The sequence below is a fragment of the Arabidopsis lyrata genome (assembly GCF_000004255.2).
Source record: "Arabidopsis lyrata subsp. lyrata unplaced genomic scaffold ARALYscaffold_3, whole genome shotgun sequence".
NCBI classification, from domain to species: Eukaryota; Viridiplantae; Streptophyta; class Magnoliopsida; order Brassicales; family Brassicaceae; genus Arabidopsis; species Arabidopsis lyrata.
Window position 1 is genome coordinate 3,841,106 of NW_003302553.1, and position 21,318 is coordinate 3,862,423.

The following is a 21,318-nucleotide window of genomic DNA, read 5'->3' on the forward strand; positions in this document are numbered from 1 at the left end:
AAAAACAGAACCGGTTTCTTTTCTCTTGGTTTCGGTTCTCAAATCAATAATTTTTAATTGAGAGTTGATAATGAAAAAGTTAAAAGTTGGCAACGTCAACGAAATATGCGTTTCACTGCCAACAAGATCATAATGACACAGAGAGTTCTTGAAGTTGTAAGTATTATTCTAGTAATAAACGATAGAGAGACTTACACTGCACAAATGAATCATCGTAACACTTTCTTGTAACCAACATTGCTTATAGCTGATACACAATCTCATAACTCCATATCCATGGCGACAAAAAATCATATAATGATGAATTATTTATACCTCGGTTGGTCACGGCGTTCTCTCTGCTTTGAGAGCGCCTTTTTCCACCTTTGGTGGGGCTGAGGATCGTCTGGGTTTGGGTGCAGGTGAAGCCGAGGTGGAGAGCCGTTTCTTTGCTGGTGCTTTCTCCGGTAATACACTGTTTTCCTCCGTTGTGGTTGTGGTCACCGCTGCACGTGATGAGCTCTGGGGCTTGGGCTTGCCTCGTACTGGTTTTGTGGTGGGAATCAGATGGTTACTACGTTTAGCTGTTGAGCTAGTCAGGGTCTCGTCATCACTAACTGATGACCTTGCAGTGCTGTGCCTACGGTTCTTCTCCGAGCTCTTGGCCTCATCATCACTGGTTTTGGATTTTATGGGCGATGGAATTGGCCTCTTCTTTCTCGGGTTTCTGGTGGCAGTGGATGATGATGATGGGGTATTGGATTGAGTCGAGATATTGAGTTTGTTGCGGTTCAAAGATTTTGCGGTTTCTCCTCCATGGGAATTACGGTTAGTCGAGTTCTTGACCGAGGAGTTTTCGTTGTTGTTGTTGTTGGTTGTGTTTTGTTCTTTCTCTGAACTCTCCCATGGCCGGCCAGCCATCCACCTCTCTAACCAGCTCCAACCCCAAGTCGGGTTGCTGGGATCCATGAACATCGGATTTGCAGTTTTCGAGTTGCTCTTCAAATTTTGCTGCAAAGATGAGTCGGATATAATCATAAGCATTAAACCAAATCCAATGATGTTAGCTAGAGTTGTGTAGATATCAAACTTCAGGCCTCAGGAATTTTAAGCAGCATTTAAGGACTACTTTGTCAACAAGTTCAGCTATTCAGGTTCATGCAAGTTTCTATGCGATTATGCAGATAATTTAAGTTGGGTACCCGTGGAAGTACCTGATGTGTGAATGCATATGCCAATGCCCTTTCCCTTCTCATTGTCGCCTCGTACTTGTGCAACATACCCGCTTCAACCTGTTCCTTCGACTGATTGCTGTCGTTCCAATTACCCCCATTCTGCAGAAGAAAGAGCTAGTCTTAGGAATAAACAAAAAAGATCACAAGCTACTGCATTATCAGATTCCAACAGAAGAGACAACGAAGAGATGATAAATTAAGACAAACGCATGAAAAGCCACAGGTCAGTAGAGAACGAATTTAAGCAAGGGTAATGCAGAGTAGAATGTTACCATCACTCAACCAATTTAGGCAGTTTAAAGGGAATTTTTTTTTTTTTTAAAGGAATTTAGTAACTGAAAATCGCATCTGAGATAAACAAGAGAGTAAGAAAGTGAGACCTTTAAGCCTCCTAGCTCTTTGGCATGCTTCTGAAGAAGTTGCTTATGTCGAGCCTGATTCTCTTCTGACATCCTGATTCTTCTAGATCTGATTTGTGACTGTACACGAGAGAGGGTCTGCATACATTTCAGAGTAATTGCAGCTTGCCGTTGTACAACCGATCCTTCCATCAGTAGCTTAAGTCTTGCCTGCCCCCTCATTACACAAGAAAGACTTAAAGAAAGAAAACCTTTTTTCTCACATTGTATCTCAAAGAAAGAAAAAATCAACCAAAACACATTGTATCTCAAAGATTAGAAAAAATCAACCAAATCTCAGACAGATTAATGCATGATTGACTACGCACACAAGTTCTGATCAAGCCACAACATACCAAATTGCCCCTAAACGTAGACTGAATTAAGATGGCAGCTGCATCTTCCTTTGACTTGCCTGCAAACCTATCATCAACTATAGCTTGATGAACAGATTCAGGAGAAGATGGAGGTGAATCTACAAGAACATGTGCAACAGTAGGAGTCACAGAAACTGAAGAAGGAGGACACAGATTCTTCTTCTGTTCATAGTTGACCTCATCAACTCTAACTTCAAACTGAGGAGGAGAACTTCTGGATGTGGCAATCAAGACAGGGTAAGAGATTACACTATCTTGACACTCAACAGATTCATGTTTCAACTTCTGTAAGAAAAAACATCAAATATAAATAGGATTTGATATGGCACCAAAACATGAATTATAACATCAATATATGAAGCAGTGACTATGAACAATTCAGAAAGTTGGTACCTTTGAATCTGGGCTAAAAGCCTTCTTAACGTTCTTGAGCCATTTCGCCTTTTTAACCATCTCGTTACCGGTTCTATGTTTGATCCTCCTACTCAGATGAAAAATGTTGATTAAGATGATAAAGACATTCCAAAATCACTGATTGCAACAGATTCTTTGATCTCACGAATCTAGTAGCTAAATTCTTTGATTAAACCCAAAAGTCAGAACAATTAGATTGAATTGCTAGGACTCTTCTATATAGCCTGGAAACGGGAGAAGAAGAGGAATCGAACCTGTAGAAGCAGATCTAGAACAAGAAGAAGAAGAAGAAGAAGAAGAGAAACTCGAAACTCAACTTTAAACCATCAAAAACACGCCTTTAGAGTTCCTTGTAATGCCAATGTGAGACTTTCTTGGAAATAAGAATTTGAATGGGTCGAAGTTTTGATCTTTGCTGACTTGAGGAGAACTCAGAGAGAGAGAGACAAGGAATTTGGAGCAGAGAGAGTATTTGTCTCTGTGTGTGAGCCCACTAATTGGGCTGCTTTCTCTGTGGGCCCTACTTTGATTTCCTCTTTTAACAGCTTGGCGCTTTTTTTTCTTTTCCTTCAACGACTTTTTAGATTTAACAGCTTCTGCAGCTAATGAGATTAATATTTTTTTATTTCTTAGTGATTCTAAATTGCTCATTTCACTGTTGCTACTCATATTAAAATTTTCCCTTTAAATCATTATTGAATAGCTGACAATATAAGCCTAACATTTTGTAAATTAGATCAATCTTTGTTTTTTTTAGAACTTCTAAAACACTATATAATATGGGAAGTGGAACGTACGAGTTCACTCAAGATTTCAATATTTGTTTTTAATTAGTATATAAAAGAGCGTGTATCTACACCATGATTGTTTTTCTAATTAATATACCTTAATCGATGTGGTCGTTGTGGTATGCTTCAATATATAATTACTTAGAAATATTAATAATGTGCATAAACTTATTTATTTATATGAGTTATGTAAATCATAAGCATCGTTTTGTATATTATAGACTTATAGAGTTATAGTTAGTATTAGTAACGTCAAAATGGTATTTATTATCTAGAAAAGACATTTACCTAATGCACACGTCTTGTGTTTTGTTATTTGAGATCATTATCTCTCTCCGTCGGTCCAATCTATTTTTATTTTTTGGTTTCTTATGAACAACTGACATTAGATGGGGATGTGCCTTTGGTCAAGTGGTTAACTCCACTTGACTCCGCCTTCTTCATCGAAGTTCGATTCCACTGAATCGCGTTAATCTGCGTAGTAAGAATTGGTTATGGATCGGGGCTTGTCATTTGTCTATCCAAAGATGTTTAAAAAAAAAAAAACAACTGATATTAGATTGTCAACAATGGGCCACAACGGGTATTAGATTGTTTGATAGATAGTCCCAAAATTTGTAAAACTGGGGAAAATATGTATTCAATTGTTTTGTTTTTCTCTCTTTAGTCTTAACTTAAGCTAATATTGGCTGTCATCATTTCATTACTTTAACAAAGAAAATAATTGAGACTCTTTAATCCCAATAATGATTTGGATTTTGGAATGATGCCCCAGCCCAGCCAAGCAAGAAATTAAGGATCCATTTCAGAGAAAACCGGTTTGATTAAACCAAACCCAAATAATATAGCTATTAAAATTATACCAAACCAAAACTTATGGTATATTGTATGTATCTTAAGAAATCATTGAATCTGAGAATACATCAAAATGAAAAACCTTGAAGTCTCAAAATCGGATAGTAACTAGTTTAGAATCTAATTTAGTACATATATGTATTTTGTAGTACGATCCAAGTGACAACTACGTTCGATTCTAGCCACATACTGTAAAGTGTTTGGGTCCGAAAGACCAAGACTAATTCATCAATGTAACAACAACAAGATAAGGAGAACACAAAATTTGAAGTTACACATCTTTATCGTTTTTATCGGCTTTTGGTTGAGTAGATATAGAATCACGTCTCGGCCTATGCTTCCTCCACTTCTTCTTCTTCAAAGACATGATCCACGACGGAACCTCACAGCCTGATGACATCATCATGTTGGCTATGTTCCTAAGGAAAGGTACATCTTGTTCCGTGTAGAAAGTTATCGCTTCTCCGCTCCTTCCCGCTCTCCCAGACCGACCTGAAATGTTTTAAAAGAAGCCAAATGATGCATCAACTCATCATCACAAATGACTCGCATAGAACAGAGAATATAAGATTTAGATACAAAGGCTCGAGTAATTATATACATACCAATCCTGTGGATGTATGCAGAAGCTGAATCTGGGAAATCATAGTTTATCACGCAGTTGATGCCTTTGAAATCCATACCTCTAGCAATCACATCAGTAGCTATCAAAACCCATTTTTCGCCCGCTCTGAATTGATCAACTGCGTTTTCCCGCTGCAGCATCCAACGGTAAATTGTTTCCAATCAATTTATATATATCTATATCTCGATACTTTCCATAGAGGAGCAAACTTTATTTGATGACTATGGGAAAGATGGTTTTACCTCTCCCGGAGGGAGATCGGAATGGATGACCCCGGCTCTGATGTTTTCACATTTCAGTTCATCATAGAGTTCCTTTGCTCGTTCTTTGCTTTGTACAAAGATCAGTACCGGTGGATTAAGACTCTACTGCCAAGTAAAAAAGGAATTACAAAAGGTACTGTACTTGATCATACTGTTAAGATAAGTGAACTTACCTCTGCAAAGCTTTGGCGAAGAGCAAGAAGTTTCCCTTCTTCAGTTCCAGCAAAAACCAGCTTTTGCTTGACGGTTTCAGACGCTGTGTTCCTATATCGAATAGTCAAAGGTAAGATCCTTTTACTTCAAGAAATGTTGTGAAGTATCTATAATAAGCTTCAGTATCATACTATCATGTTCTCTATACTCACTTTCGGCCAATGATCACACGAACAGCATCATGCATTATGGAACGTGCAAGTTCCTCAACAGAATCGGGCAAAGTAGCACTGAACAATGAACGTATGATCGAAGGGTTTGAACAAGCCTTAACCACACAATCTATCTGCTTTAACAAGCTCTGCTCAAACAGCTTGTCAGATTCATCAAGGACAAGGTACTCAACCCTGTATTCAACAGATATAAAGATGAATATGGGCACAATACAAATAGAAATACACATGTTTATATTCTAATATATGCTACTGACTTACTTGCTTAAGTCAATCTTTTTAGCCTTGATTGCTCTTTTCAGCCGCATCGGCGTTGATATGAGAACATCACACCGCAGCTTTGAGAAGTCAGCTGTTTTGACAAGAGGTTTAGTCATCAATCTAATGTGGAAGTTGCTTCCTTTAATAAGTTTCTTTCCTTCTCTAGCTGTTTGGGCAGCCAGTTCCCGAGCAGGAGAAAGGATAACTGCTCTTATTCCATCTGTTGAAGGGTGCTAAGACAGCAAAACAAAACTCATAAGCATGAATGCATGATTCAAGAATCAGGATACGCGAAATCCGGAGGGATTTAAGGGCAAACACAATTTATCACCTTGAGTTTTATAAGCATGGGACAAATAAAAGCAACGGTTTTTCCTGACCCAGTCGGAGCACAGGCAAAGCATTCACGACCCTGGGATAAAGCAAAAAGATGACAAAACTAAAAATTAGAACTGATACAGTGATACCTCATGAAAGAATTCACAAAATAATCTGAAAAAAGAAGTTTTTTCTTTGCTCTTAAGTGTCTCTGAATGAATGGAAAATGAGTGAATAAGACCATACCGATAGGAGAATTGGAATAGCCTGTCTTTGGATGGGGGTAGGCTCTTTAAATCCTAGTTCAGCCAAATTGCCTAATATATATCCTTCACAGCCATACCTGTAGATGGATTAAGCATTAAGATCAAAAGCCAGAGGAGAGGAAGATTTAAACACATTACAGCATGTCAATAGACTCAACGTCCATGAAAAAAAACAACTACATACCCAAACTTCAAAACCACTAATACTACGAGCATAATATCAAACTACTGTAAAGAAAAAATCCAGTTCCACGCACCTTGATGATAACTCTGCAAAGCTTTTAAGCGGAGGTGGAATATTGTTACCGGAAACATGAATGTTATACTGTTTCCTCGACAAAGCATCTCGCTGCCATTATAAAAGAGTAAACACATGTCATGTATCTGTCACTCTTGCCTTTGATGAAACAGAGACAAGACTTAAAACAACTCCAATACCTCTATTTGACGATTAAGTTCCTTCTTGGGATCTTCTAAAATATCATTCTTTGTGTTTCCTTCTTCTGCTTTACCTTTAGCAAGTGCCTTCTTTGAGCTCTTGAACACATCAAATCCTTCAACTGGCACTATTTAAACATAACGAAAATCAGATCAAGAAGACACAGTTAGCACAGACCTGAGGGAAACAGTAATTATATTTCCAGACTTACCGGAATTAGAAGATCTTCGTTTCCTCTTCTTAGAGAACACAACAACTTTCTCCTTCTGCTCTTCAGTGTCCTCTTCTTCCACAAAGAAGTTCACTTTCTTATTGGAATCATCATCCTCCGTACAATTCTAACACCGCAATGAGAAGTTTTTAATATAAGAACTAAGAGTGAGAGTGAGTAGTGCTGATTTAAATACCATTAACACGATCAGCTGCAGAACTAACCTTAAACTTAGCAAAATCTGGAGCAAACTTCTTCTTATTGAAGTTTGTTCCACCAAACAAAAAATAGGAGCTTTTCTCCATCTGCCAAGCAACCATAAAACTCTCAATACAAGGCAATGGAATCATATTAACAAAGAACATTCGATTCCAGTAGACAAGTGGGACAAAACCAAAGACAAGGACACAGCAGTAGAGAAAATTACCCAGAGAAGATGTTACAGATACCTAGATAGAGACAGAGAGCGTTTCTGGGGAAGAGGAAAAGGCAGCAATAATAGTAACACTGGTAACGAAAAAAAAGAACGCCGGCGATGACACTGACGACGGCGAATAGATGCCGAGGAAGAAGCGAACAACTGCACAGATTTTGGGTTTTACATTTAGGGTTTGGTTTTTTAGTTGATTTCAAATAATTTAAAGGGTATTTTAGTCATTTTAAATTCTGAGCGCTGATTAAAATTTCGAGTCGCTAAAACAAAACAGCATTACAAATTAAAAGGCCAACACTGAACAAGTGGGCCTGAAAAAGCCCAGCTAAAACAATAAGCCTTAACTAGACTGATAGGTTTGGTAAGAAAAACAATAAATTTGGAAATTGTGTGTAATAGCGGGAAACATGTGATGGTGTGACCCACCGCCGCTGAAAAACAAAAAAAATCTCACTTCTTCTTCTTTTCTCTCTGTCTCTGACACATCGGGACTTTCTCCGACTCTGTTTTCGTCGGATTCAAAACACTTCAGACTTAACTCTACTTCTTCTTCTTCTCTAATTCTCTCGCTCTTTGCTTCTCTGTTTGAATTTTGATTTACCGTTTACGAATTGTTAGAGATGTGGCAAGTTCTTCTAGGAGCAGCCATTGCTGGATCCACTGGTTTAGTAGCCAAACGGTTCTTCAACCCTTTCTCTCGAGATTCTCCTACTCTCGAGGATTACACTGAAGAGCAGGAACCCATCGCTCCTCCTGTAAGTATTGGATTTCTCGATTCTCCTTTCGACAAAACCAATGGCGTTTTCCGGTTTTCTAGTTCCGGGTCTACCGTTAACTCTGGATCCGGATCCGGGTCTTCTCCTGGGTTTAGGAAGAGTTCAGGGGTGAAATGTAGAGTTAGGGTTCGTGGATTGATGAAGAAGAAGAAAAAGATTAGTGAGGGATGTGAGATCGAGAAGCGTGAGGTTTGCTCGAAAAAGACGAAAACTTTGGGTGCTGCTTCTGCTTCAAAACGCGGGTCGTCTTATAGTAATCAAGGTTTTGCTTCTACTCTTTCGAAAACTCTGATTGATTTCTTCTGTGATTCTCGGTTTACAAATGAAGTAGGAATGAAATCTCGGTTGATGAAGACGCATGAAGCTTCAGCAATATCTGTAGTGGGATTATTATCACTTGCATGATTGGAAATTTGAATCTTAATTAGTTTTTGGAGTGTTCTGAACTTGTCTTATTTGATGATTGATCCATGTGCAGAGTTTTTCTGGGTTTTCGACCTTGTGGTATAGAATGATATATAGTGGCGTTAATCTTGGGGAAAAGCTTTCAGGGTACTGTTAGGTTTTGCTTCCTAAACTTCTTGAGATTTGCAGTGATATTAGTACTCTTCGATGGGTAAATCTTCAGACTTCTAGATTTTGCAGGAGTGCAAGAGACTTTGTTGAAAGGCTTCACTTATTGCCTAGGCTTCCATAGAGTAGAATAAGCCTTAATTTATGAGTTTTCCAAGTGCTAATTCGCCAACTTCATCTATTAAGTCCCCACAAATACTTGAGATGTTGTCAATGTCATTGTGTCTAACTGCTTTGAGGTTTGATTGTACCTTGTTGGAACTTTTTCAGTAAAACAATGACTCATCACATTCCTCTTGGCATTGTCCATTATTGACGCATCATTCTTCTGTGTTTCAGATCATTCCTCTTTCAGCTCAGCACTTGGTGTCTGCATGATGTATATGATGTCAGCAGAGAAAAGTGAAATCAGTAAGCTGCATGCAGCAACAGAAGAAACTGCCAAAGTCATCCAAGAGCTAAAAGATGAACTTTCTAGGATAAAATCTTTACAGAGTTTCAAGTTTGCAGCAACAGCAAGTTCTGAGAAATCTGGCCAGATAAATCTCAGTAGATCAGAGATGGCGAGTAGAGAATGTCTCGATATCATCAAGGCAGGCAATGATGGAGAATATGCTAGCAGCGTCCTAACTGAGGAGCCAGAACAAGAGGCAGTAGAAATGGAGCAATTAGAGATGGAACTTGAATCTGAGCTGCAGAAATTGAACTTGGCTGAGGTGAGTGTGCTTTTATCGTTTTCCCATTGACATGTATTCTTAGAGTCTCCTCTCAAATCTTATTAAAGGTTAAATCCATCTGGATTGTTTTCCCAACAGTCATTATGTTGTTGGTGGGTTCAATGGCTGAAGCTTATATTAAACATTTATTTTATTTTTCCCTTAGACAAGTGATGTTATGGAGGAATGCAAGGATTTGGTTAATGGAGCTGAGTCATACCAATGTGGTGGAATATCGGCATCAGAGCTGGACAAGAAACTAAGCCACCTTCTCATCGAACAACAAGAAGGACAGATCAATGAACTTGAAGCTGAACTGCAAACTACTCAGTCCAAACTCCAAGAGAAGGAAGCTGAGCTTCAAGCACTTAAGGTCTGCGTTAGACGCCTAACAGAGTTTCCTCTCTTGGACCGTTCAGGTACACTTGAAATCTCACTATGAATTTATGCAAAGACGAGCAGTCTCTCACAGCGTAAAACATTTCTGATGTTTCTACAGATGATGAGCATGAAGAGGACCTGAACCAGGATCTCTCAGTCTCATGGAGTCAACATAACAAAACTGATAATGAGGTAAGAAAGCCGATCGTTGGGATGAAAAGGCCTATGGAGTCATGTATCCATGCTTAAAAAACTTTACATAATCCTTAATTATTCCGAAAAGCTACATAGTAAGTTCTTTCATAGACTTCATCTGCAACACCAAAATGATCCAAATCTCTGAAGGTTCGTATCATCAAATCAGGCCAAGGTGGTGGTGTATGCAATCAAACTAGACTTGACCCAGTAGATTAGTTATTCTTGTATATTCACCAGAAGAATCCAAGACCATCAGAAATCATCAGTCCTGACTTGTCTAGAGATTTAGATTGCTAGGTTTAGTAGAAGAGCTAATGATTATGAATTTTGTGAACTTCAAAAATTCTTTTGTTAGTGTGTGTGCTTGTGCAGGTCAATGTTGGCTTTGTTGACTTTTCTGATCAATTACAAAAAAAAAAACAATCAGTTCCATTTTTTTTTTCTAATGATCTGGATTATGAAACTCTGCTACTCTTCCATTTAACTTGAATATCTTGACATTAATGTTAAACCTCGTATTTAGTTTAATAAGGGTAACAGATTTATGAAATTTAGAGATATTTTGAACAACAGAAACTTATTTCAAATGAGCCATGAAATTATCTCAGCAAAGCTTATAGATTGTCAACTCAAGAAAATATCATGCTACATCGAAAACATTAAAAACTAAAGAGTAAAAGAGTCATATAATTTCTAGTCCAACAAAGTGCTTATCATCGAAGGCTAATCCTGACTACTTATAGCAAAAGCTACTCGCCAGGAACTTGGACGCCTTGCTTCATCTTCTCTTTCTTCATCTTCTTCTTAGAAACCGGTTTCTTCTTCCTCGGAGGTAAATTCTTCTGTGCGTATGTGTAAAGGATGAAGTTTCCTACAAGGAATGTCACAAGCAACCCTCCAATTACAAGAAGGACAATCAGTCCCGGGTTTAGCCCTTTGCTTTCGATTTTTCCCTGTTCATTGTTTTGGTTTAGTAACTTAGAATGAAATCTAGATGCAAGAAGTAACAAGAAGATTGAGAGGACAGAACACAAGGTATCTTAACTAGCTTCTCAATGTTATTGGCAATTCACCTCTAACCAATAAGAAAATATAATGCCGAAAAAAAAGTTATATTCTTATACAGCCAAGAGTCTGATAAGCACGAAAATCATGAAACCAATACATGTTTAATCGCGAGTTATAGACTTATAGTATCTAGACTTATACAATCTGGAAATGTAAAACCATATTCTGAGACAACCAAAAATGGACATTCCATGGCAAGCTTGATCAAAATGAGAAGAGATGAAGTTCATGTTCAGTGACCAAAGTTTTCAACAATAACTCAAAAGGCATGAAATGAAACTCTAAAGAAAAAACAAAACTTTACCGATCCAATTGTGCTATGTCCTAACGCATACTAAATTTCAGAGAATTTGATCATTGTTAAGCAGCGTTACAACAATCATACACGTATTGACCAAAATGCTCGAACATAAACAAAAAAGCTCGCAATCTCAAATCTAAAACCGGAACATCATGCATCAAAATCAGAACATCAGACTCAAAGCAACACAGCTGATTACGAGACACGCGTGAAAGAGTAGCATACGATTATATGAAAGCAGAATTGAGACAGAGTCAAACGCAGATCTAGCGATTCATCGTGAGTAACGAGAAATTTGATCTCAGACAAGGAAACACATGTAGACAAAGAGATTTTCAGAGAGGGGACAGAACTTACATCAAATTCTTCGGCCATGGCGGCGCTTCGGAGCTACGAGATTATCAGCACCACTCGCCGGAGAATATATAAGACAGCTTGAAGACGAGTTTTGCCAAGAAACTATTAAGACTCAGCCTTTTACATATAAGTAACAGCACGTTTGGTCAAGGGGCTTACTATGCAAATTTTAAAATAAAGACAAAACTTTTACTTCTATCTTCGATTTTGGCATGCATTTTACTTGTAGTACCAACCAACCCCGCTTAACAAACAAATGTGTATTCTGAAATTTATTTTCCAACTTCTTTTAACTCAATATATAAAATTCTTATATTGTCCTTTCTAAATTTTATTTCTATCTGTTATAAAAGTCATGAAAAGGAGGAATCGTAAAGTCGCAAAAGATGCGCACATAGGTTAAACGTTTCGTTATTTATTAATTTATGTGGAGCCCACCGTCACTATGCATGCATAGTAACTTACTTTTTCCTGCCTATATAAACGAACGAATTCGTTCGTTGTAAATCACAATTCATACTTCAACAATAAGAAGTTATAAGAAATCTCTCTCCTCCTCTCATCTCTTTATTTTCAGTATCCCGATCCTTCTGCGGGTATAAATTCTTTCTCCATTAAATATATTTATATACACCATAAAATAAAGTAATTATTATAACATGTTATCAGCACGATCACTCTATGATCGCTGAAAAAAAAAAATACGGTATTATACCGGGCAGTATGTCGCCTCGTTAAAAGAAAAAATATAAGAAAAAAAAAAAAGGGAGAAAAGAAAATTATATAAATAAATAAAAGAAACTATATGGTTGGCTGAGCCACCTGAAATTACTTCATGCACCATAATTAATTATTTTCTGTTAATGGTTGGCTGAGCCACCTGAAATTTTATTCACTGCTTTAAATATTTATTTCTCCTACCGGTCGGCTGAGCCGCCTTAATTTTATGCACTGCTTTAAATATTTATTTCTGTTGCCGGTCGGCTGAGCCGCCTTAATTTTATGCACTGCTTTAAATATTTATTTCTGTTGCCGGTCGGCTGAGCCGCCTTAATTTTATGCACTGCTTTAAATATTTATTTCTGCTATCGGTCGGCTGAGCCGCCACATATATATTTACTGTTTCTATGTGGATAATTCGTCACCATAATATCACTGTGAATTATTTGTTTATATTATGGTTTATTCACCTGTATAAATATTTTTATTTGAATCGATAATTTTTATCTGATTGATCTCTAATTTTTCAGATTAATTTTTTTTAAAAATATTTTTCCGCCAACGGTCTCAAAGAAAAATTTCAAAATTTTTTCAAAAAATTCAACTTTTTCCAACGGCTAGGAATAGTATTTTTCAATCTATAAATTCATTCATTTTCTCATTCATTTCATCAAAACAAAATTTTTTTCATCTCTCTAAAAAAAATCTCTCTGAAAAAAGAAGAAGAATTTTGAAGTTTTGAAGTTTTGAAGAATGTTTCGATTATTCTTAATATTTGTTTTTGGAATCATTATTATGTGTATTTATAATCTTTGCGTTGTAGATTTTACTCCGCAAGAATTTCGTTTGAATATTAGTTTATTTGTTTGTACGTTTTTTCTTTTTGTAATCGCTTGCATTATTAATGTAAACGGTTTATTTTAAATATGTTTTAAAATAAATTAAATAAAGATTTCTAATAATATTCCATGTTTTTATTTTAGAAAACAAATGGCAAACATTGAAAAGCTTAAGATCCAAGCGCTTCAAATCACTGGAGCAAATTACATAGCATGGACCACTGATGTGGAACTTCATTTAGATTCGCAGAATCTATTGGAGACGATAAAAGAGAAAAATGAATCACCTGCCAATGAAAAGGCAAAGGCGATAATTTTTCTAAGAAAGCATCTAGATGAAAATCTGATGCATGATTATGCAAATGTAAAAGACCCCGTGGAGTTGTGGAAAGCTTTAAAAAATAGGTTTGACAACCAGAAAGCAATAACTCTCCCACATGCCCTTGACGAATGGGCAAATTTGAGGTTCCTAGATTTTAACAAGGTAGCACAGTATAATTCTACCATGTTAAGAATCGTGGCTCAGTTGGAATACTGTGGTAAGAAAGTGAGCGAAGACGAAATGCTCAATAAAACCTACCTTACATTCCATAAGGAGCACTATGTTCTTGCAGAACAATACAGGAACTGCAAGTACAAAATGTTTTCCGAGCTGATTGTGGCGCTTATGATAGCAGAGAAGAATAATGAACTTCTCATCAAAAACCACAATGCTCGGCCTGCAGGAACCAAAGCATTCCCTGAAGTGAATGCAACGGATGTAAAAAATCCGGAGAAAAAGGATGTAAACTATCCCGAGAAAGGGAATCAATCATATCGGGGTCGTGGTGGTCGTTTTAATCGTGGGCGTGGAAGAAATTACAACTCACGTGGAAGGAGGTCGTTCAAATGGGTTCGTCCTCAAAATGATTCAAAAGGGAAGGAACACCAAGAAAATTCCACCCAGAAGAGTGAGAATGTGTGTTATAGATGTGGATCTAAGGGACATTGGGCCCGTACGTGTCGAACTCCTCCACATCTTTGTAAGTTGTACATGAATTCCACGAAAGGAAAAGGGAAAGAAGTCAATTTAGCAGAAAACTTCGAGGATACATCGTATCTCGATTCTCCCTCCTTTGCAAATGATTTGGATTAGACCGCTTTTGCGGTTAACTAAAGAGCTTGTATTGAGACTGCTGAAATAGTCTCTAGTTATGCCATATATATAATATTATGCTTTTGTTATTTTGAAAAATAATGTTGTTTTAACAACAATTTAATATATAATTATTGTGTGTTTTCCTTTCATGAATAAAATTTACTTTCTTTTTATTGATGTTTATCTTAATCACAGAAATGGATGAAACAATCTCCAAGGAAATGGTTCAAGAAATTTGTATACCAGATAGTGGGGCAACCCACACTATTCTAAAGGACAAAAGATATTTCCCTAACTTAAAACCGACAAACATTATTGTCAATACAATATCAGGTCCTGTAGACGTGATTGAAGGAACTGGTATGGCCAACTTTATGTTGCCTAATGGAACCAAGTTTTCCATAAAAAATGCCTTGTATTCTCCAAAATCTAAAAGGAATTTGTTGAGTTTCAAAGACATATATCTTCAAGGATATGATACTCAGTCTGCAACTGAGAATGAAAAGAAGTATATGTACATAACTTCTGATAAATCGGGAAAAAGGCTTATATTGGAAAAATTTCCAAAACTTCCTTCAGGATTGCATTATACTCATATAAGTGCAGTCGAATCGCATCTAGTGATTAAAAGAAATCCAGAAGATTTCACATTATGGCATGATCGCCTCGGTCATCCAGGCACTTCGATGATGCGAAAAATCATAGAGAGCTCACATGGACACCCATTGAAAATCCAGGAGATATATCATGGGAATAAAAAGACATGTGCCGCATGTTCTCTTGGAAAACTTATCATAAGGCCATCGCCAGCCAAAATTGATAAAGAATCACCAGAATTCCTTGAACGAATTCAAGGAGATATTTGTGGACCAATACATCCACCATGTGGACCATTCCACTATTTCATGGTATTAATTGACGCATCCAGCAGATGGTCACATGTTTGTCTATTATCATCTCGAAATATTGCATTTGCGAGATTTCTAACTCAAATAATCAAACTGAGGGCTCAGTTTTCTGATTACCCTATTAAAAGAGTTAGACTAGACAACGCTGGTGAATTCACATCCCAAGCTTTTAATGATTATTGTATGGTAACGGGAATTGAAGTAGAACATCCTGTAGCTCATGTTCACACACAAAATGGTTTGGCTGAATCATTAATTAAACGTCTGCAATTGATTGCAAGACCATTGATCATGAGATCAAAACTTCCAACCTCTGTATGGGGACATGCCATTTTGCATGCAGAAGCACTCATTCGGATAAGACCAAGTGCATACCATAAATACTCCCCACTACAGTTAGCATTTGGTCGAGAACCAAATATATCCCATCTAAGAATTTTTGGTTGTGCAGTGTATGTGCCTATAGCACCACCACAACGTACAAAGATGGGACCACAAAGAAGGTTGGGAATATATATTGGCTGTGATTCTCCATCAATTATAAGATACCTAGAACCGCAGACTAGTGATGTCTTTACGGCACGATTTGCCGATTGTCACTTTGATGAGAAAGTATTCCCGGTTCTAGGGGGAGAAAATAAGCAAGTAGGGAAAGAAATCAAATGGTGTGTACCATCCCTGTTACACCTTGATCCTCCTACAAAACAGTCAGAAATAGAAGTTCGACGAATTGTGCATTTGCAAAGTATAGCAAATCAACTTCCCGATGCTTTTGTAGATACCAAAACGGTAACTAAATCATATATTCCAGCTGCAAATGTTCCTGCTCGGATTGAAATTCCACAAGAACATGGAAAAGCAGACGATACACGTGAGTCTAGAACACGCCTGAAGCGTGGTAGACCAGTTGGTGCTAAGGGTAAAAATCCTAGAAAACGAAAGGAAGTTGAAAAGCATGATATTCCCAAAATAGCAGAAAGCATTTTGGAAGAAACAAATCATGAGTCTAATGACAATGATGAGCATCATGAGCCTGAAGGAAATCATGAGATTTCTATCAACTATATCCATAATGGAAAGATCTGGGATCGAAATAAAATGGATGAAGTTGATGACGTTTTCTCATACCTTTTGTCAAAGGAAATTGATGAGGAAAACGAGGATCCAGAACCAAAGTCGGTATATGAATGTCAAAAGAGACATGACTGGATAAAATGGAAAGATGCAATACAAGTCGAACTTGATTCGCTCAATAAGCGAAATGTATTCGGACCTATTATACTCACACCTGAAGATGTGAGACCGGTTGGATACAAGTGGGTTTTCGTTAGAAAACGAAATGAGAAAAATGAAATTACGAGATACAAGGCTCGTCTTGTAGCTCAAGGATTTTCTCAAAGACCCGGGATTGATTATGAGGAAACATATTCCCCCGTTATGGATGCAATAACGTTTAGATTCTTGATGAGTCTAGCGGCTGATAAAAATTTAGAAATGCGTCTCATGGATGTTGTTACAGCATATTTGTATGGATCATTAGATACAGATATCTATATGAGAGTTCCCGACGGGTTTAATATGCCAGAAGCATTGAAATCTAAACCCAAAGAGTTATGTGCAATAAAGTTACAAAGATCATTATATGGGTTAAAGCAATCTGGGCGAATGTGGTATAATCGTCTCAGTGAACATTTAACGAAAGAAGGATACGTGAACGATCCTATATGCCCATGTGTTTTCATCAAGAAAACAAAATCCGGATTTGTGATAATCGCGGTATATGTTGATGATCTAAATATAATTGGGACTCAAGATGAAATACAGAAAGCAACAAACTATTTAAAAGGGGAATTCGAGATGAAAGATCTCGGACAAACAAAGTTTTGTCTTGGCCTACAAATTGAACATTCCCAAAAGGGTATATTTGTGCACCAATCCACGTATACTAAAAGAGTGCTAAAACGATTCAACATGGATAAGGCAACTCCTCTTAGTACTCCTATGGTCGTTAGATCACTTAACGTTGAGAGTGATCCATTTCGACCGCATAAGGAGAATGAAGAGATACTCGGTCCTGAAGTACCGTATCTAAGTGCAATTGGAGCCCTTATGTATCTTGCAAATTGCACTCGACCTGATATATCATTTTCAGTCAATCTTTTGGCTAGATTTAATTCATCTCCTACACGAAGACATTGGAACGGAATTAAACATGTCTTTCGTTATCTTCAAGGGACTATTGATTTAGGGTTATTTTATCCTAAAAATATAAATGGTCAAATGATTGGTTTTGCAGATGCAGGATATTTATCAGATCCACACAAAGCTCGATCCCAAACAGGATACGTATTCACGATTGGAGGTACTGCTATATCATGGCGTTCTCAGAAGCAGACACTTGTAGCTACTTCTTCAAATCATGCTGAAAATCATTGCACTCCATGAAGCGAGTAGAGAATGCGTGTGGCTACGATCAATAAGTCGACACATTCAAACGAGTAGTGGAATTCGTCTGAATACGGAGCCAACTATCTTGTATGAAGACAATGCTGCATGTGTTGCTCAGACAAAGGAAGGATATATCAAAAGCGATAGAACCAAACATATCCCTCCGAAGTTCTTTTCATACACCCAAGAGCTCGTGAAGAATAAAGACATTGAAGTAAGATATGTCCGATCATCCGAGAATTCTGCGGATCTCTTCACGAAATCATTACCCACCTCTATATTCAGGAAACATGTTCATAACATTGGAATGCGTCGTCAACAAGACTTGTAAGTTATGATCCTGATCATTCGAGGGGGAGCTTGCGCGGTTGCACTCTTTTTACCTACTATGGTTTTTCCCACCGGGTTTTCCTAGAAAGGTTTTTAACGAGGCAACAGAAGACATTACGCAAGAGACATAGTGACACTGGTCTCCAAGGGAGAGTGTTATAAAAGTCATGAAAAGGAGGAATCGTAAAGTCGCAAAAGATGCGCACATGGGTTAAACGTTTCGTTATTTATTAATTTATGTGGAGCCCACCGTCACTATGCATGCATAGTAACTTACTTTTTCCTGCCTATATAAACGAACGAATTCGTTCGTTGTAAATCACAATTCATACTTCAACAATAAGAAGTTATAAGAAATCTCTCTCCTCCTCTCATCTCTTTATTTTCAGTATCCCGATCCTTCTGCGGGTATAAATTCTTTCTCCATTAAATATATTTATATACACCATAAAATAAAGTAATTATTATAACACTATCTTCTATTTTGTTATGCATTTTCATTGTCATACTCATACCAACCCATCATGTTTGACAAACATAGTTTAAAATTTTATTTTCTAACTTTTTTGAATTCGGTATATAAAAAGTTTATATTGTCCATTCAAATTACAATATATATAATGTAATATGAATGATAAAACTTTCTAACGCAATATTAGTGGAACGAAAGTATAGCAAAATAATAAAATAGTAAAATCATTTAAAATAAATGTTTTTTGTTAAATAATTGAAAAGATGCAAAATTACTATAAATCAATTATATAATCGAATAAAAATGATTATACATTAAAAATAATTTATTCTCAAAACAAAACAAGAAACAACGAATTTTTCAAATCCAATTATAAGGTTTTTTTTTTTGTAAACATCAGGGTTTAGTTTTCTCATGAGACATAAATCACACCCACAGACATGGGACATTTTTTAACTATGAAAACAAGATTAGAGTTTTGGCTTGCGGATAAATGCTGGGGTCAAATGTTAAAAGAAGCAAAAGTTGGGGGTGGTGATACAAAATTTGTTTTTCCAGGCTGTAATTTTCTTACAGGCTCTTTCGTCGACGAACCACTTCCAGAAGCGATTCAAATTTCACAAAATAAAGTCTTCTTCCTCTTCGAATCAGAGATTTTCTCCTTCTTTAGCTCAGATCTGGGAGCTTCTGGTGATAGATTTGGAAGAAGATGACTGTGATCGATATTCTGACTAGAGTTGACTCGATCTGTAAGAAGTACGACAAGTACGATGTCGACAAACAGCGGGAGGCCAATATCTCCGGCGATGATGCCTTTGCTCGTCTCTATGGAGCTTTCGAAACCCAAATCGAGACCGCTCTCGAGGTAATTCTTTCTCTTTTCTCTTTGCATCACAATGTTGAATTCAAAGGATTGTGCTTCACAATGTTGAACATAGAGTTTGGTACTTTTCCGGCCCGGACTTCAATGGATGCATGAGTCCAATTCAGTGAAAAAATCTTGAAATTAGGTCGCGATTAGTCCTGATTTTGTATACGGTAATCGAGTTTTCGTGATGGGAATGAGATCTTTTTGAATGCTTTACCTAATTTATGCTCCCTGCAGTTTCTGGTTTGAGAATATTTTGCAAGTTCTTGAGGTTGCTGAAATTTCGATCTGCAGAAAGCTGAACTTGTTACCAAGGAGAAAAATAGGGCTGCTGCTGTTGCAATGAATGCTGAGATCCGGCGGACCAAGGCTCGATTGTCAGAGGAAGTTCCCAAGTTGCAGAGACTTGCTGTCAAGCGGGTTGGCTTCCTTTCTCATTTTTTACACTTTGGTTCACTGTTCAGCTGCATTGCTTCTAGTTATATCAGTAGCTTGGTTGAGGTTATATGATTTTTTTTGAAGGATTAACTTGTTCAGACTCGGTAACAATCTATACATTGTCAGGTTAAGGGCCTTACAACCGAAGAGCTTGCTGCGAGAAATGATTTGGTGCTCGCTCTTCCAGCCAGGATTGAAGCCATACCTGATGGGACAGCAGGTGGCCCTAAAAACACTAGTGGTTGGACTCCCTCCTCAACAACATCTCGTCCTGATATCAAATTTGATTCAGGTGATTCAAATGAAGTAGCTTTGTTTATCTCTTGTAGATTGTACTTACACGTTCAACTATAGTGTTCGGTGTATCTCAAAATCGTATGAGCTGTTTATCTTATTGTCTATGTACGAGCAACCTGAAGTTCAATTTCACTGAGTGACCTCTATTGTGGATGTTAGATGGGCGTTTTGATGATGATTACTTTCAAGAATCACATGAATCTAGCCAATTCAGACAGGAGTATGAGATGCGGAAAATAAAACAGGCAAGTAATGTTCATATCTTGTTGCATTCTACTCTTCTGTTCATGTAAACTCTGGTGGTTATATATTTGACTTGTTTACTTGAGTATAATTCAGGAACAAGGTCTTGACATGATCTCCGAAGGGTTAGATGCTTTGAAGAACATGGCGTCTGATATGAACGAGGTGAGTTTGTTAAAATGCAACTGTTAACACTTCCCTTATCCAGTACTTGAGCTGATGATCCATGTCACGACTCTTACAGGAACTGGATAGACAAGTTCCACTGATGGATGAAATCGACACAAAGGTAGAAGTCACCACCCAATTTCCTTTTCCTTTCTCTGTATTGGTTAGTTGTAATCTGAACTTTCTGAACTTGCTCACAGGTGGACAGAGCAACCTCGGATCTTAAGAACACCAATGTCAGACTTAAAGATACCGTGAACCAGGTGATTTAAGTTTGGAATCTATTTCTTGGACTCTCAGCCACGTAGGTCTGTTCTTGATTTCTAACATAAAAGCATGGCCTTTTGTTTACAGCTGAGATCAAGCCGGAACTTCTGTATCGATATTGTTTTGTTGTGTATTGTTCTGGGTATCGCTGCATACTTATACAAGTAAGTTTCTCTGATACGCATCAATTATAATTAATCACTCTGAAAAACCTTGTTTAACGAAACAAACATTTGTTCTCTGTGCAGTGTACTGAAGTAATGAGATGAACACGGCGAAAGGACCCAGTAGTACTTATCACCCGAGTCAGTGTCCAGTGTGTGCTTGTGTCTTACTTTTCTTCTCTGATATTTCTGCGAGAGTTTCTTCTTAATGTCAAGAATATTGAAGTATGTTCTTCCTGTATCGACTTTTCTCCATGTTGTTCGTTTGCATATATTCATCTTTGTCAAAGTGTGCATCAAACTAATTGTTTGCTGTGTCTGCTGCAGTGTGATATTATTTTCCAGGTAAAATATGATTTTTAATTTTTAAAAATCAAGCCAAAATTTATCAAACTTTTGG

General features: G+C 37.3%; 5 protein-coding genes across 6 annotated transcripts; 2 read left to right on the plus strand and 3 right to left on the minus strand.

The window, feature by feature from the left end:
• Nucleotides 1-86: 86 nt before the first annotated feature.
• Nucleotides 87-2,885, minus strand: LOC9320815 (protein IQ-DOMAIN 1). The gene is made up of 6 exons (XM_021033199.1): nucleotides 2,658-2,885; nucleotides 2,383-2,470; nucleotides 1,977-2,274; nucleotides 1,595-1,824; nucleotides 1,194-1,313; nucleotides 87-990 (listed from the first exon to the last, which is right to left on the minus strand). The coding sequence occupies exons 2-6, from the start codon at nucleotides 2,440-2,442 to the stop codon at nucleotides 325-327; spliced, it is 1,374 nt and encodes a 457-aa protein (XP_020888858.1). The 5' UTR covers nucleotides 2,443-2,470; nucleotides 2,658-2,885; the 3' UTR covers nucleotides 87-324.
• Nucleotides 2,886-4,048: 1,163 nt separating this feature from the next.
• LOC9320816 (DEAD-box ATP-dependent RNA helicase 57) lies at nucleotides 4,049-7,438 on the minus strand. 2 transcript variants are annotated; one of them, XM_021031848.1, is made up of 13 exons: nucleotides 7,243-7,438; nucleotides 7,040-7,120; nucleotides 6,816-6,942; nucleotides 6,604-6,731; nucleotides 6,423-6,514; nucleotides 6,146-6,242; nucleotides 5,913-5,993; nucleotides 5,582-5,814; nucleotides 5,300-5,494; nucleotides 5,108-5,198; nucleotides 4,914-5,036; nucleotides 4,652-4,802; nucleotides 4,049-4,538 (listed from the first exon to the last, which is right to left on the minus strand). In XM_021031848.1, exons 2-13 carry the CDS (start codon nucleotides 7,118-7,120, stop codon nucleotides 4,318-4,320), a joined length of 1,620 nt encoding a protein of 539 aa, XP_020887507.1. In that variant the 5' UTR covers nucleotides 7,243-7,438; the 3' UTR covers nucleotides 4,049-4,317. The 2 variants fall into 2 exon arrangements, with proteins under 2 accessions (XP_020887507.1, XP_020887508.1); XM_021031849.1 differs by having other exon boundaries at nucleotides 4,117-4,538; nucleotides 7,265-7,438.
• A 117-nt stretch (nucleotides 7,439-7,555) lies between these two features.
• Nucleotides 7,556-10,338, plus strand: LOC9320817 (protein POLAR LOCALIZATION DURING ASYMMETRIC DIVISION AND REDISTRIBUTION). Its single transcript, XM_002882589.2, has 4 exons — nucleotides 7,556-8,286; nucleotides 8,937-9,313; nucleotides 9,480-9,732; nucleotides 9,813-10,338. The coding sequence occupies exons 1-4, from the start codon at nucleotides 7,869-7,871 to the stop codon at nucleotides 9,941-9,943; spliced, it is 1,179 nt and encodes a 392-aa protein (XP_002882635.1). The 5' UTR covers nucleotides 7,556-7,868; the 3' UTR covers nucleotides 9,944-10,338.
• A 153-nt stretch (nucleotides 10,339-10,491) lies between these two features.
• LOC9318702 (DNA-binding protein S1FA3) lies at nucleotides 10,492-11,731 on the minus strand. The gene is made up of 2 exons (XM_002884705.2): nucleotides 11,619-11,731; nucleotides 10,492-10,845 (listed from the first exon to the last, which is right to left on the minus strand). Exons 1-2 carry the CDS (start codon nucleotides 11,634-11,636, stop codon nucleotides 10,642-10,644), a joined length of 222 nt encoding a protein of 73 aa, XP_002884751.2. The 5' UTR covers nucleotides 11,637-11,731; the 3' UTR covers nucleotides 10,492-10,641.
• A 7,218-nt stretch (nucleotides 11,732-18,949) lies between these two features.
• Nucleotides 18,950-21,291, plus strand: LOC9320818 (syntaxin-71). Its single transcript, XM_002882590.2, has 9 exons — nucleotides 18,950-19,338; nucleotides 19,636-19,761; nucleotides 19,906-20,071; nucleotides 20,236-20,321; nucleotides 20,416-20,484; nucleotides 20,564-20,608; nucleotides 20,688-20,750; nucleotides 20,842-20,918; nucleotides 21,003-21,291. Exons 1-9 carry the CDS (start codon nucleotides 19,183-19,185, stop codon nucleotides 21,013-21,015), a joined length of 801 nt encoding a protein of 266 aa, XP_002882636.1. The 5' UTR covers nucleotides 18,950-19,182; the 3' UTR covers nucleotides 21,016-21,291.
• Nucleotides 21,292-21,318: the final 27 nt, after the last annotated feature.

What these genes read in the sequence shown, in the direction of transcription:
- LOC9320816 (XM_021031848.1), bottom strand. Translation starts at nt 7,120, where the DNA reads ATGGAGAAAAGCTCCTATTTTTTGTTTGGTGGAACAAACTTCAATAAG. An exon ending in AACTTAATCGTCAAATAGAG is followed by an intron (nt 6,515 to 6,603) that starts GTATTGGAGTTG and finishes TTATAATGGCAG; the next exon opens with CGAGATGCTTTGTCGAGGAA. An exon ending in TTCGCCAAAGCTTTGCAGAG is followed by an intron (nt 5,037 to 5,107) that starts GTAAGTTCACTT and finishes ACTTGGCAGTAG; the next exon opens with AGTCTTAATCCACCGGTACT.
- LOC9320815 (XM_021033199.1), bottom strand. Translation starts at nt 2,442, where the DNA reads ATGGTTAAAAAGGCGAAATGGCTCAAGAACGTTAAGAAGGCTTTTAGC. An exon ending in AAGAGCTAGGAGGCTTAAAG is followed by an intron (nt 1,314 to 1,594) that starts GTCTCACTTTCT and finishes TTTCTTCTGCAG; the next exon opens with AATGGGGGTAATTGGAACGA. An exon ending in CATATGCATTCACACATCAG is followed by an intron (nt 991 to 1,193) that starts GTACTTCCACGG and finishes TCATCTTTGCAG; the next exon opens with CAAAATTTGAAGAGCAACTC.
- LOC9320817 (XM_002882589.2), top strand. Translation starts at nt 7,869, where the DNA reads ATGTGGCAAGTTCTTCTAGGAGCAGCCATTGCTGGATCCACTGGTTTA. An exon ending in GTCGTCTTATAGTAATCAAG is followed by an intron (nt 8,287 to 8,936) that starts GTTTTGCTTCTA and finishes TCTGTGTTTCAG; the next exon opens with ATCATTCCTCTTTCAGCTCA. An exon ending in AGAAATTGAACTTGGCTGAG is followed by an intron (nt 9,314 to 9,479) that starts GTGAGTGTGCTT and finishes TTTTTCCCTTAG; the next exon opens with ACAAGTGATGTTATGGAGGA.
- LOC9320818 (XM_002882590.2), top strand. Translation starts at nt 19,183, where the DNA reads ATGACTGTGATCGATATTCTGACTAGAGTTGACTCGATCTGTAAGAAG. An exon ending in AAATCGAGACCGCTCTCGAG is followed by an intron (nt 19,339 to 19,635) that starts GTAATTCTTTCT and finishes TTCGATCTGCAG; the next exon opens with AAAGCTGAACTTGTTACCAA. An exon ending in AGATGCGGAAAATAAAACAG is followed by an intron (nt 20,322 to 20,415) that starts GCAAGTAATGTT and finishes AGTATAATTCAG; the next exon opens with GAACAAGGTCTTGACATGAT.